The sequence below is a fragment of the Triturus cristatus genome, chromosome 2_2, assembly GCF_964204655.1.
Source record: "Triturus cristatus chromosome 2_2, aTriCri1.1, whole genome shotgun sequence".
In the NCBI taxonomy this organism is placed as follows: domain Eukaryota; kingdom Metazoa; phylum Chordata; class Amphibia; order Caudata; family Salamandridae; genus Triturus; species Triturus cristatus.
Genome location: NC_140582.1, coordinates 1,171,481,896 through 1,171,496,565, shown reverse-complemented (window position 1 = coordinate 1,171,496,565; position 14,670 = coordinate 1,171,481,896). Strand labels below are relative to the sequence as shown.

The 14,670-nt window shown below is 43.5% G+C and overlaps 1 protein-coding gene across 11 annotated transcripts in view; it reads right to left on the bottom strand.

Annotated features, from left to right (window-relative positions):
• The window catches only part of DYSF (dysferlin), a 1,012,908-nt gene that overhangs the window by 574,680 nt on the left and 423,558 nt on the right, over nucleotides 1–14,670 (bottom strand). For all 11 annotated transcript variants that reach the window (XM_085642744.1, XM_085642751.1, XM_085642747.1 and 8 more), the window contains exons 10-13: nucleotides 14,312–14,342; nucleotides 10,859–10,974; nucleotides 9,171–9,297; nucleotides 5,304–5,407 (exon numbers count right to left, since the gene is read on the bottom strand). In XM_085642744.1, coding sequence (XP_085498870.1) covers nucleotides 5,304–5,407; nucleotides 9,171–9,297; nucleotides 10,859–10,974; nucleotides 14,312–14,342 — 378 coding nt within the window. The remainder of the gene's footprint in view (nucleotides 1–5,303; nucleotides 5,408–9,170; nucleotides 9,298–10,858; nucleotides 10,975–14,311; nucleotides 14,343–14,670) is intronic.

Genomic DNA, 14,670 nt, shown 5'->3' with positions numbered 1-14,670 from the left:
CGGCTGGAAGGCCCAAATATAAACTATTTGAGTAGTCCAGCCTAGACAGCACAAGGGCGATGGTCACCTGTATCAGGGCAGAATGGGTTAGGAAATGGGCAATCTTTCTAATCTTGCGCAGCTGAAAGAAGCAAGCGGAAACAACTGACCCTACCTGACATTTCAGGGAGAGGTCTTCACTAAAGGTGACTCCAAGGCTCTTAACTGTGCGGGAATTGGAGGGGGGGTTTCCCATCTCCAGAGGCCAAAATTGAGGTCCCCAGCTGAGTTCGCTCTTCCCAGGCAAGATCAATTCAGTCTTGCCTGGGTTAAGTTTTAGGTGGTTAAGGCCCATCCAACTCTGGATATGAGCCATGACCTCCCTAAACTCAGTGACAGCATCCGGCGACCCCAGGGGGAAAACAATTGCAGATCATCTGCGTAATTAAAGATCCACACTTTGAATTTCCTCAAGGAGTACAAAAGGGGACGCAAGTATAAATTAAATAAAAGGGGGGACAGGGATGAGCCTTGAGGGACCCCGCAATCGTTCTTAATTCTAGGGGCTGTGAAAGTGCCCAGTCTCACTGCTTGAGTCCGGTCGGACAAGAATGATTCCACCCAGCTCAGGGCAGCACCTCTGAGGCCTGCCTGCTCGACACGGCCGACCAAAATAGTATGGTCGACCGTGTCGAATGCAGCAGACAGGTCAAGAAGCACCAGTGCCTGGTGGACATCCCTGTCTGCGTTACACCGAAGTGTATTCTGGACTGCCAGGGTTACCGTCTCGGTCGAATGGCCTGGACGGAACCCAGCTTGATTTGGCTCCAGAAATCCAGTGGTTTCCACAAAGTTGGAAAGGCATATATGTAATATATGTTCATAGTTGCAGCCATGTGGCAAATGGGCGCCCGCAACAGGCTTCAAGGGTCTGTCCACCTTCAATTAGTGAATGCTGACTAAGAGCGGGCCACAGTGGGCGCCGTAGGCCTCAGTGGCTTGCATCAATCTTTTATTGCATTGATTTATCAGGTTGATGCACAAATTAGGATAAACTATAGAGTTAACATTGAGGGGCACAAACATAGATTACATTCCTTGGGCCCTCATTCTAACGTGGTCGGCAATCCAATGCAGGCTCAAAAGACAGTTTGTGTTACAAGGAGCGCACTCATTTCAAATTTCTTTCTCTCTGCATATTTTACCTTGATGCAGTTTTCTGCGCTTGCGCCGCCACAGAAAAGTGGTCTGTGCATTTCTTTTTTGCTTATTCAGCCCAGACATTACCTCGAAATATTTCCCAGGTAGTGCCGACAGCAGAGCTCGAAACACAAAGAGGCGATTACGGCCCTGTGTTTCTGGGCTCTGCGCATGCGCTAACTGGAGATGTTTCGAGCAAATCCATGCACTGAAGATGAGAAACAGAAAAGAACAGACTCGTAACCAGAGAAGAGCAGAATATGGGATCATGAAGTGGCCCTGGGTAGCAACTGAGTCATTTGTGCAGAAAAATCAATGTTCCGCATTTCACTACTTGGAACGAAGGAAATGTGCATTATTAGTGTCCAAGCCCTAATTCTGAGATGCAGAACTTGGAAAGGGGGGGTAATACCCTACACAGGAAACATTGCTCCTTCTAAAATCCGTATGTAGCAGATGTGGGTTTTACCTCCCAATATTATTTCTGCTGGTAATTAGGCACTTGATGTATATGGTTAACACTGTAGATTAAAGTGTTGTAGTACAATTAGGTACCATTCATAAGAAAGCAATAAATTCATAGAAATTGTTACATAGTCAAAAAGTTGTAAGAAATAAAAAGCTGCTTATGAGTCAACATATAACCTCCACCCATGTAGTTTGCTAACATTAATATATGTGTGTGTATATACATTATATATATATATGTATATATATATATATATATATATTACCTACTGGCGGTCGCCAGTAGGTAGTTATAGTTAGGACCACGTTTCCATAGGAAATCCGCAACATTCTATTTTGAATAACTTTTGCGCCGGTCGACGAATCCTCGCGAATTTTTCAAAATAGGTGGGGCGCTACGCTCCGCTCCTACCCTGAAAGTCTCGGGGGGATTCGTCAAGCGGGGGCTGAGATAAAACATTGCTCCTTCTAAAATCCGTATGTTGCAGATGTGGGTTTTACCTCCCAATATTATTTCTGCTGGTAATTAGGCACTTGATGTATATGGTTAACACTGTAGATTAAAGTGTTGTAGTACAATTAGGTACCATTCATAAGAAAGCAATAAATTCATAGAAATTGTTACATAGTCAAAAAGTTGTAAGAAATAAAAAGCTGCTTATGAGTCAACATATAACCTCCACCCATGTAGTTTGCTAACATTAATATATGTGTGTGTATATACATTATATATATATATGTATATATATATATATATATTACCTACTGGCGGTCGCCAGTAGGTAGTTATAGTTAGGACCACGTTTCCATAGGAAATCCGCAACATTCTATTTTGAATAACTTTTGCGCCGGTCGACGAATCCTCGCGAATTTTTCAAAATAGGTGGGGCGCTACGCTCCGCTCCTACCCTGAAAGTCTCGGGGGGATTCGTCAAGCGGGGGCTGAGATAAAAGGGGGGTCCCAAAACGCGTTTTTCCCATGCATTTTTCCATAGGACCTTTAGACAGGGCTACAGCCCGAACGGCTGAACAGAATTACTAGAAATTTGGCAGAGAGGTAGTCCTCAGGTCAAGGAAGTGCCTTTTGTAGGTTTGGTGTAAATCTGTTCAGTAGATTCTGAGAAAATAGCCTTTAAATCAATATATATATCTGAGCCAGCTTACGGTGCGCTTACGGTACGCTTACCGTACGCGTACGGTGGCGTGCGCGAGCGCGATTCTGATTGGCTCTTAGATCTTAGTAAACATTCGAATCGGCCGAAACCAGGAAGCTGCGGCCGCCATTTTCTCTCTCGCACTGAGAGCGATTTTTAAAATTTAAAGCCCAAAAACATGTAAAGGGGCTGTTTAGACAGCTCCCACACACATAGGCATGTTGAGGGAGTCCCCAAAGATCCTCCAAGGCCAAAAACGGAATTTTTATTTTTTCGGTAATTTCGCCGATTACGCTTACCGTACGCGTACGGTAAAAACTAATTAAAAAAAAAAAACATCATCCACACTCTCTGCACCCCGTGTGCAATTGGTGGCCGATGGCCACCAATTGTGCATGGCTTATCACAGCTGAAAAAAAATAAAAATTAAAAAAAAAAAAAAAAAAAAATTATCCACACTCCCTCCACCCCGTGTGCAAACGGTGCCCGAAGGGCACCATTTGTGCATGGCTTATAAAATATACGAAAAATTAAAATATTACCTTTCAAAACGAAGTGCATCATTTGTCCTCCATGTGCGCACGGTGCGCGAAGCGCATCGTGCGTACATGGCCCATCTAGCGTAACGTGGGCACGCGGTGCGCGTAGCGCACCGCGTGCCCACCGTGCGTGCATGGCACTAACTGCGTAAAGTGCTCACTGTGCGTGCACGGTGCGCGAAGCGCACCGTGCGCGCACAGAACGAACTGCGTTAAGTGGGCGTGCACGCCACGAATGGCGTAAAGTAACTTAGCATTTAAAAAAACGTACAAATTCACTGAAAAAACCATAGGTTTCACACATGTTATAGTTAGCGGAAATTTTACTGATAAAAAACCAATGAAATTCCCCCGTTATAGTTACTGCAGGCAACTATAACTCACGCGACCGCAATCTTCTGCTGATGACATATGTGTCTTTATGAAAAAAAAATATTTGTAATATATGTATAGCTAAAAATGTATGGAAGAAGACATGGGCAAATAAGTGTCTAAATACAGTATTAGCATCAGCAGAGGATTGCGGTCGCGTGAGTTATAGTTGCCTGCAGTAACTATAACGGGGGAATTTCATTGGTTTTTTATCAGTAAAATTTCCGCTAACTATAACATGTGTGAAACCTATGGTTTTTTCAGTGAATATATATATATATATACATATATATAAAATGTCCTAATAAACATGATTATATTTATCGATAGCACTCCTCGGATGCTAGCATATTAAGTTGTCTCAAAAGGACTAACCGTATCTAATTTACGGTTACAGATTTTCAGGAAAATTGGGGTAGATATTTCAGAACTAAGATGTGGAGCTACTGCAGCTATCATTGCACAGCCGTCTGATCTGAAGAGTTACCATATATGAGGCAGGGAACAGTTTTCTCTACTTACATTAAACTTGACTATTCCATAGTCCTTCAGTAAATACACAAGAGTCCTTTTATTGATATGGGGTACCAAGTAATAGACCCATAAATCCATTGATTAGAGCCAAAGAAATCATGGCATAGAGTACTTTCTCTGTGATACTTTCCATTTTAAATAATAGATCAGTGGCCAGGGCCGGCTTTAGGTCGGTGCGACCGGTGCCACCGCACCGGGTGCTGGCTTCCTGGGGGCGCCGTGATTGAAAGTTTATTATGCTTTTGAAGCACCTGCTGCAGCATTTCTTTACTCCGGCAATTACCAGGCCTCACATAAATGTCAAGATAACTCCTGTGATTAATTATCTTCCTGGAGAGAGATCAGCATTTTGTATGGTTGAGGTTTTGACTTTTAGGTGAAGTTAGTGCAGAGGGCTAATATGCCTGCTGCAAAGAACGTGTACCAAGTAGATTACAGAGTGCATATGATGTAAACAGATCAGCAGGTTACTGCTTTCAAAAGAGACTTCCTTTTTTTACTTGCAATTTATAACTTAAAGTCCTAATATAGAATAGTGAGCTATTAACTTTCATCCTAGAACTGCATACACACTGCAAAGTATACATTATTAGAGCATTGATTAATGTTGCAAAAAGGGTTAATTTGGCTAGAAATCGATTCTTATTTTTAAAGAAAACTCCCAACTATGCTGTTTCTTTTTCGACTCTGAGTTTGTGCTTCTCCAGACCAAGCACTCTTAAACTATACTGCCTACCAGTATGGATGACATGTGACTCCTACACTTTTAGTCCTTTGGCGTATGCAACATTTCCTATACACTGATTTACACCCTACACTGGTATGAGTGGTGCTGTATAACTAATTCAATGCATCTGAGAGGGTGTGGTTATGGAGACTTGGTTACTGTTAAAGGGTGCTAGTGAGAGAATCCGTGGTGGAGGTGGTCATTGGGGGGGAGCCAACAAACATTGTTGCACAGGGCACCACCAGCACTAAAGCCGGCCCTATCAGTGGCTTTTGTAGTGAGCCAGACACAGGTAATCAATAACCGAGTGATCGTCCTAGTTCTGCTTACCATCTTGCCAGCAAAGCTCACTTCTACAAACGGATCGACAAGGTTCTTCTTGTTGCTGTCGAATCCGAAAATCTGCTTGACGTTGTCCAGCACAGCGTCATCCACTGAAGAGACAGGGACAGAGGACATGTGATCATTAACGCTCTCACACTTTAAAAGTGGTTCACTAAAGTGCTTGTGCAACACCCAGTAAGTGCTTCTTTGTATTGCTGCCATTACAACTGCTGAACAAAGTACATAATGTCAAAAATGAGAATCTTATACAGTCCAAATTAACATGATAATAGAGTGTGGGGAACATTTGCTACATGTGTGAAACTGGTACAATGCAAAACACACAGCTCTATGATACAAATCAATGCAACACCTTTCGGAGAAACTGCAACCTGACAGGTGACTTCACTACAAAGAAATATTTCTCGGCCTCCTCAAGATTGCGCAATTATTGTAGATCTGCACGATGACCAGCAAAGGGCACTGCAAGCACGCAGACGGCCAAGAGAAGGTTTGCACACCAAGGATTCTGGTACTTACCAGGAGCAGGGCAGGGTTTGTGAGCTGTATCGCCCCACCGCCACAGGGAAGAATGCACCAGAGCATCTGGGCGGCAAAACCTTAGATGTCTCTGATGCTGCAGTGCCCGCTGTAGGGACGGTAAGGAGCTGGCTCTTAGACAGGAAACCATGACCTTCTGCACTCCCACTGGGTGGAGGTAACATGGGTCAGGATGTTAGGGGGAGTAGGAGCGGGAGAAGACTCAAGGCAGAACTGTATTGTCCTGATAACTCCTGTATCTATCATGGAGGCTGGCAGTACCAGAGGCAGTACCAGACATAACACCTGAACAGGACAGGATTAGAGCATACCATGATCTAACTGAGAGACTGCACTATTGGTGTTCCTCAAAAAAGACAGAGAGGGGGACTGGAGACAACATTTTGCCTTTAGCTATCATGAACTACTCTGAAAAAGCACTCAGATCTCATCAACTTGGCCAGAGGCTTTCTTGCTCCAGTCACCCTCCCTGGAACAGTCAGACCTGGGCAGATCCTAACTCTGCTGCAGAAAGCTAAAGAAAGCAGGCCTGGATAGCGAAGACCTTTCCACGCACAGTTCCATTAAGCACCTGCCATTCCTTTGGAAGATAAACGAGAATATTGTGTTCGTCCAGTTGCATAATCAAATCAACAAGACTACTAGCTAGCTTCAGGCCCTGATAAAGGCCCAAAACACCAACATCCAATTCATGACCGACACGCTTTCCATCGCCAGTATCAGTGATCCATGGATGCCCATCCTGATACCCTCTCGGCAGCCTTTGCACCTGCTGTGATGATATTTCCTGGTGGGTCTGGGGCAGTTAGTGGTTATGGGTAGTATCGAGTGTGGGCAACATTGTCCACTCCTGCTGTCCTATGGTCATCAATACTATTACATGCCAACTGCCTAACCAAGCAACTCTCTTTCCATTTTTCACACTCCAGGAACATTGAAGACAAGATGTCAAGTCGCATTCTAGTAGGTGGTAGGGGTTATTAACTGAGAGACAACAGAATATAGTTATTAGCACACAATAAATAGGAGCCTGAAAAGGCAATAACAATCTGAGGCGCTATGCAAAATATAAATAAATAAACTCAATCAATATCCGGTCAGTGCTACAACTTCAAAGAAGAATATAATGAGCTAGCAATTAAATAGAACAGCTACATGTATGATGCAGCAAGACAACACGAAAGTGGTTCAACCTTATAGGACCAAACCAGAAACCGTGGGGGTGGATTATGTTATATTGCAGGGGAAGCATTTTTTAGGTACTTTTATGAACTGATTCTGTTCCAACAAGAATAAACAGCATCCCTACACCGTTTATTTAGGGCTCCTACTAGGGTCCTCACTACATTCACTGGTCCTGAAGAAACTCCTCGGATCCATTTGGATTAGGCGTGAAACATGTCGACCTGATCCAGCATCAACCATATTGCGTTTATGCTCAACTCACTAGACAGTCGTGCTTCCTAAACCTGCACTGACTGCCAAGTTTTTATCATCCTTCTTTTAACCTACCCAAGGGACCCCCAAATAAACTCACTATGGGGGCTCCTTAAGGTAATTTTAAACACACACTTGCACTCCTTGGCGCCACACACCCGTACGGACCATCACAGCTTCTGCTTTGAAAAGATCTCTGCCAAACAGCCCTCTCACAGGGCCCGTGTGGCATTGCAGCGCGGGCCCCACGAGGAGCAAAAAGCCCGATGATGAAGCATGACACCCACATGGGTGTGTGAGGGCATCACTTTCCAATTAGGAAGATCCCCTCCACATTATCCCCTATCCAACCATCTTCTTACTAGCAATCCTTTTTTTCCTCTTCTTGATAGGAACAAGTACCCCAGTAATGTTATTAGGAGATGTTGATTACACAAAGAGCAATGGCCAATGGCCAATCACCAATGTGTTCTTGCTCGCTCCTACTCACAAAGCTTACATGAGAGAAGTTCCCTCTTTGTCCTCACTCTAAAATAAATCAGTGCATGAGAATAATGTGGTGTGTTTACAGAGTGCTATGCATCGCAGAACACAAGTCACTCAGGATTTACTGCATGAAGTTAATGCTATGGAGTGGCGTGCGTTGCTAATCACGAGTGAAGTGCACACAGAATTTCACAAATCACTATATTTAAAACAGTGTCTCTCTTTTTGCTCATTACAGAGTAAAATACAGGGATTTATCTTGTATTAAGAAAAAGTGAACAGTAAGGCATTAAAAGTAGCATGATGTAATGTGGTTTGATATTTGTCACGGGTGCACAAACTGTGTTATTAGCAGACATAACTTTAGGATAGGGATCTTTGAAAAAAAACATAGATCCTGAAGAAAGCCTTCTGACCTGAAATGGCACTAAGACATGGCTGAAACATGTAGACCATTGTTTTGATGTGGAAGGTCATAATTACTCCAGACACATCAACAAATTTGTTTTGTTTTTTCAATTTTGGGGCGAGGATGTATCCTTATGACTAGAGCGGTCGACTTCAAAGCTGGGGAACCTGGTTCGAGTCTCGATAACGTCTCTCAACATCCTGTGATTCTGGGCAAATTACTTAATCTCCCCGTGCCTAACAAAAATGAATATGTTCTTGTGTAATGAAACTGGTGCTAATGTAAAGTGCTCTGATACCCAATATCTTTGGGTCTAGTTCACGCTATATAAAACTCTAAAAAAAAAGTGTGAAAAAGGTTTCCCCCAATAAAATTTCAAAGGAAGAAGGGATACCTTCAGGTAAATTTGACTTATACTAGATTCCTCGATAACATCTAGCTCTGATATAACTTAGGCGTTGGTCGAAGCACACCCAAAGATGCTACTAGTATTAGTAGTGGGTGAGAGTTTCTTTTTTACAAAAACTAAGGGACCACATCTGATCAGGGAGACAACATAAGACAGTTATATTGTCGAGTTCTCTCTCCTGTGACATTTGTCCTTAAGAATGTAGACATGTTTTTTTTTGTTAACAAGACATTCTATTCTATGGAATAAGAGATTGTTTCAGCTCCTCACTGAAAGATACAGATAACAAAGGGCACTAAATGGAATTAGAACATTCAGATTGTTTGACTTTCATGAATAGAATGTTGATTAAAGAACTGCCAGTGGTGAAGCTCTGCAGAGTAACGTAGAACCCTCATTGTGATCTCATTTCTGTCAATCATGGAACTCGTTTGAGGATCTCTGTCAAATATAGGGTGTTATCCGACTGCATTTACTGCTGTAAATCCTGCCAAACTTATCAAATACATATATTTTCAGGCTATTTATGAACAATGAAAAACTGTTTAGAAAATAAGTATAAAATACGAACTCTGGGGTAGGTCCTCAGCCCTGAAAACCTTCAAGATGAGGTGGGCCCCTCTCAGGGCCACGCCCGCCGGGCGCAGAACATTGCCCTCAATATCCTCCTTGTCTTCAGAAGCATCTTTTTTCTCCATCTGTGAAAGTAATAAACACACATTATTTAATGTTGCGTTCACAACAATGCTGACGCTTTGCATCATGGGATCTAAATCAAGACAGTATGTGGACGCATGCATTTTAAATGACACAGTATCGCATCGCTGGGCCACCGGAGGTAAATATCCTCTGGACCCGTCTGTACATACTTCTAACGACGGCCAAAGAATTTTTTATTCATTCCTGGGGGACTTGCAATTGTATTGTGAAAATCCTTGGGCTGGAAATGGTGTACGGCATTGAGCCATGAACTGCATCCGTGAAGGACATAGGTCCACCATACATAGCTTTGGATCAAGGCTCTGAATGAGCTCTGAGCCCTAAGACCTATTACAGTTCCCTCAGAAATCACCAGGTACCAAGAGGGCTTGTGGAACATCTTGGGACTTTTTAGTCGGTCGAAGGAATACCTGCCCAATATTACTCCGCATTCTTGCTAATACTTTTTCTGAATTGTTTTCATACTAATTAGGTATGAAGTGACCCGTGCTTAGAACAAAGGGTTAAACAAGAATTTGACCTGTCGGTCAGCAATCAGATACAGCGGTCTCTCAATAGAGGATAACGGTCTAATGCACAAAAGTACGTATGAGTAAAGGAAGTACTACTACAGGAGCATCTTTTACGTACTCTTACATGCCTTCGGAAATCGGCTCAGAAATGGGGAGGCGGAGATTCGTCTTCTGTACGGCCATGAACTGGAACAGCCTTCCGTTAGAACTGAAATCTGTGTCTTCTTTATTGGCATTTAGGGAATCGATAATAATGTGGCTATTTAGAAATGAGTGGGTCCTTCTTCCTGTTCTTTAAGCGCCGCGACGCCTCCGGGCATCTTCTTCATCGCCATCAATGTCTGAATCTGAATTTCCATGCAGCCAGGGCAGCCATGACAGGTAAGATGTATTCTGAAGATTCTGTGGGGCTATAAGAACGTGTGGGGCTGGGGTCAGAGGGCAATATTAAGATTAAAAGCACTGGTCTTGGTTGATGAGGCTTCACCTCAAGCACTCACATGGGCTCCTACTCAGCCAGGAGGGTCAAGGGGCAAAAATTACATAACAACAACATATATGTATAGTCATGAGAGGGGAGGTGTCCAGTGGCCATGATGGCCATCCCTCCCTCCATCCCAGTCAATGGCCATGAATAGCATCTCGCGCTCTGTGCATCTGCTATTGATATATACTATTTCTTCCAAAGGTTTTCTTATTTCATAGCGTGGTAAATAATCGGTGTGATGTTTCCTGGTGTAATGGTTCTAAATATACGAAACCTTGAATCGTGAAACGCGTAGTCAGGCCTGAGAGTATTAAAGCCCATGCAATAACAGCCATACAGAGACCACAGCTGCAAATTTGACTTCACAAGTTATCCTGTTTAGGATTTAATCTGTAAAACCCAACTGTCCATTCATAAATACCCCCAATTGCAACTTCAATGAGTTAGCTACATTGTTGTGCAACTTGTTTCTTACTAAGAGACAGGAATGACATATAACAATCACGTGGTTACTTTTTTAAAGAATAAAAGTCTACTTGCCGGGGCTTCGTCTCCAGGCCCCAACACGAACATGCTGACTTTCAGGTAACCTTTGGCGCCGGCACCAAAATCTTCAGGGTCCGAAAGCAGCAACCATTTCCTGAGGAAGGCATGTCCTAAATGAAGAAGGAGAAACGTGTTATACATGCTATATGGCACATATGTGACGTAAATATCAACACTGGTATGGAGCCTATGGCTCCTATGCGTTTCAATTTCAGGCAAGTAAGGGATCCGGTGCGCTTGGAAATAGAGTAACTATGACACATCACCATATCCGCTCCATAAGGAGCACAGTACATCCTGAGCTAGAACATCACTCTGACGTCACTTAGACTTCACTTAAATCGAGATCGCCAGATGCTTCAAGGTTTGAATAGCAAAGTTGGCGACCTTTGACTTTCTACATCTATCCAGGGGCGGCTCCTTCGTTGGAGCGGAAGCGCCTCACCCCACTTAAGTTATCCCCAAAGATGAACATTAAAATGGTAATAAATAGCCATTTTATATTTCATCGTCCCATCCTGAACTGAGCGTTAGGACGGAGCGGGCTGCTGCTGAATGACAGCAGCAGGGAGGAGGGCGGGCTGTTTGTGCACTTTTCAAAGTGCGCATGTCCCTTTGGCTGGCCGTCCTGCAATGGCCAACAAGACGTGCACACTTTGAAACCTCTTACCCCGCTGTCTCAAGACAGCTGGATTAGAGTAAGTGCAGGCCTCCAGGGTGCTGGGGAGCACCGAGTGAGGCCCCTCCATCCAATCAGGACGCTGCTCTCACAGCATGGGAGCAGCACCAGGATCAGTGCCCGCACTGCGGCATCCAGCTCAGGAGAGGTCCAGAGCGGAGGAATTCGGTTCAGGTACGTTTGTTTTGTAAAAATATTTGTGGGAGCGCCCCCATAGATGCCAGCCGCCACTGATTATTCACACCTTTGCACACACGTTTAAAACACTGATGCCATGGTCTGGTCACTCGCTCCTGTGAAATCCAAAACAAACTTAGGCCAGAATGTACAAACATTTCACATAGCACAGGGCAGGTTAAGTTGCTGCCCTACTTTGCATAAAGGGGAGAGAGCAGACTTGGGCCATATTTTCAAAGAAACGGTGCAGTTCAGCTCTCTCCCTGCGCTGATGCACTTTCGGCTCTCTAGGGCCAATGCAATCACCCTTGCACCATAGTGCAAAGGGGCCTGCGTAATGGTCGGGTTAGTTTTTGTGCAGGAAGGTGTACCTTCCTATAAACAAATCCTTGGAGGCTTTTTACTCTTTGCATGTGTGCTGCAGAATGCTACGGGTCAGTTCTTTAAGTGGCGTTGTTCCACACAACGACGTATGGCTCCATTCATACTTCAATTTCACTATAATTATTACTTACCTGTGTTTGACAATACGGCAGCAAACGGGTATCGTCCCGGGGCCTCGTGCTTTAGGATAGGTATATATGACCTCTCCTCTACCATTCTTTCTATACCTATGCATCCTAGGCAACATGCTATTATTGAAAAACTAGGATATGCTGAAGCCATGAGTAGAATAAATACAAAACAAGGGCTTGAACACCATCTAACTACCTAGTTAGTGGGGACTAGGCCTTGTTAGCGTGTGCACGAGAGAAGCGCGGATGGTGTTTGCATTAAGAAACTCTCAAGATTACAGAGTGTCTCTACACTTTGAGAGAATATTCTTAGGAAACTACGCAGCTTCAGTTTCTTTATGCCCACGTAAATCTTCCAAATATTAGACACCATATTTAAAGTATGAGAACATTATAGATATTTACGACTGAAACTACTTATAACTAGAGGTCCTGGTTTTCCATTTTTACAGAATTTGATATAGAAGTACGAACACAGAGTTAAACTTTTTTAATGCGAATTTTTTTTAAACACCAGCAAAGAGCTTTTCCATGCTGACAACCATCATTGCCTGGACCATAGCTGTGAGTACTGAAAGCACACACAGGGGCATATTAACAAGGGCTTTATCTCCGCTCTTTTGGCTTTTAAAGCTATCGCCCTATTTACAAGAGGGTGCTAACGTGCATTATCGCATGTTAGCACCCTTTTTCCCCGACGCCTCCCTTTGCATCGCTAATGAGATGCAAAGTGGGCGTCACTGGGCAGTACAGCCTTGCAAATACCGCTGATGTGCACATCGCGATATTTACAAGGCTGCCCCAGCATTTTAGCAGACGTTAGTTTTTGGGGAAAACCACTGTTTTCTCCAAAAAACTAATGTCTGCTAAAATGCAGACTTACCCATCCCTAACATAGGGGGTGGATTATGCTGCTACGACCACAGGGTCGTATCAGCAAGGTTATCGCCCTTTTGCAGGCAACATCGCTGGAAAAGCGATGTTCCCTGCAAAACGGCGATTTCCCCGCTATCTCTGGAATTTTTATCGCCCTGGAGCAACGCGTTGTTGATAACGCGCTACCAGGGTGATAAATTCCAGAGATAGACGGCGATGAATAACAAAGCGTTAAGCGCGCTTTGCGTTATTCATCGCCGTTCCTTGCTGATATGCCCCACAGTTTTAGAAAAACTGCCTAAGTTTCCAAAAAACGTGGAAAGAGGAGGCAGGTGTGCACATGCTCGGGTACTACAACTAACATTTTCTGTTGAGCATATTGTTTTTATTAAACAAGGGTGCTTAGAGCACTAACGGCCTCATTCTGAGTGTTGCGCCAAGAGTAAAACTCTTCTTGGCGGCCATCGACACCTTGATAATATTGTAATTAAGCGCCTCCCAGCTGCTGGTATCATGGGCTCTCCCTAGAGTAGTTTAGCTTCTTCATGGTTGATAAATCTGAGAGAGTTTCTTTTTATTCTTTACTTTCAAAGCAATATCTAATCAATTATTATTATGTTGAGTTTTATCTAGCGCTAGCTAGACCCGAAGGTATCAAAGCGCTTTACATGTTATAAGAGGTACATGATGTGTTTCATAAGAGTCATCGTTGAACAATACAGCATTAAGTGGTAAAGTCACACAAGTCTAACACAAGGACGCATTGCGGAATGGCCTCGTACAATCGCCTCTCCAAGAGACTGATGGAGACTTCGCCTTGCTGGTCTGCCTTCACTTTATTGAACTCTCACCAGAGAAAGTGGTTCCATACGACAAGGTAAAGCAGCTGTCTCTTGGCAGTCTAGTGGTAGCACCAAATGACATTAAAAGGAACAAAATATTGCCTTTCCATCAGAGAGTGATGAGCACTCCAGTAGGCGACATGCAGTTTTACCTGGAGCTGTCAACGCACCGATCCAGGAGCATGTTTCCATACGACTGCTGCAGTCGATGTAGACGCAGAAAAGTGCACTTCGATACAAAGTGCATGCACTGCAAAGTTCACACATATACTGATTTGTGTGTCTAGGCTTTACAGTGAAGAACTTGACAACATTACAATTCTAGTATTATGAAAAAAACTTATAATTATTTACTCACTTGGTTCAGCATAAATCGTTCCAACATCCATCTGTGAAATATAAAAACATACGATGAACCTCAGCCGTCAATAGGCAGGCTACTGACGCGACATAACACATCACTACTGCGTTCTCCGACACATGGCCCATTAAACACTATCACCGAGTCTGATCCTCTGCTCTTTCTGCTCTTAGGATTTGATATCCTACGGATATCCCCGCGACATCATCTCTAAAGACCAACAGCCTGACTTGCTTATGGATTTTGAGGATGTAAAACCTGTCATTTCTTGGTACCACAAAATCCAATGTCAGAAAGTATCACAGACACATGACCATCTACAAATATCTTTCTGAGTTGAAATGTACATTTTGTGA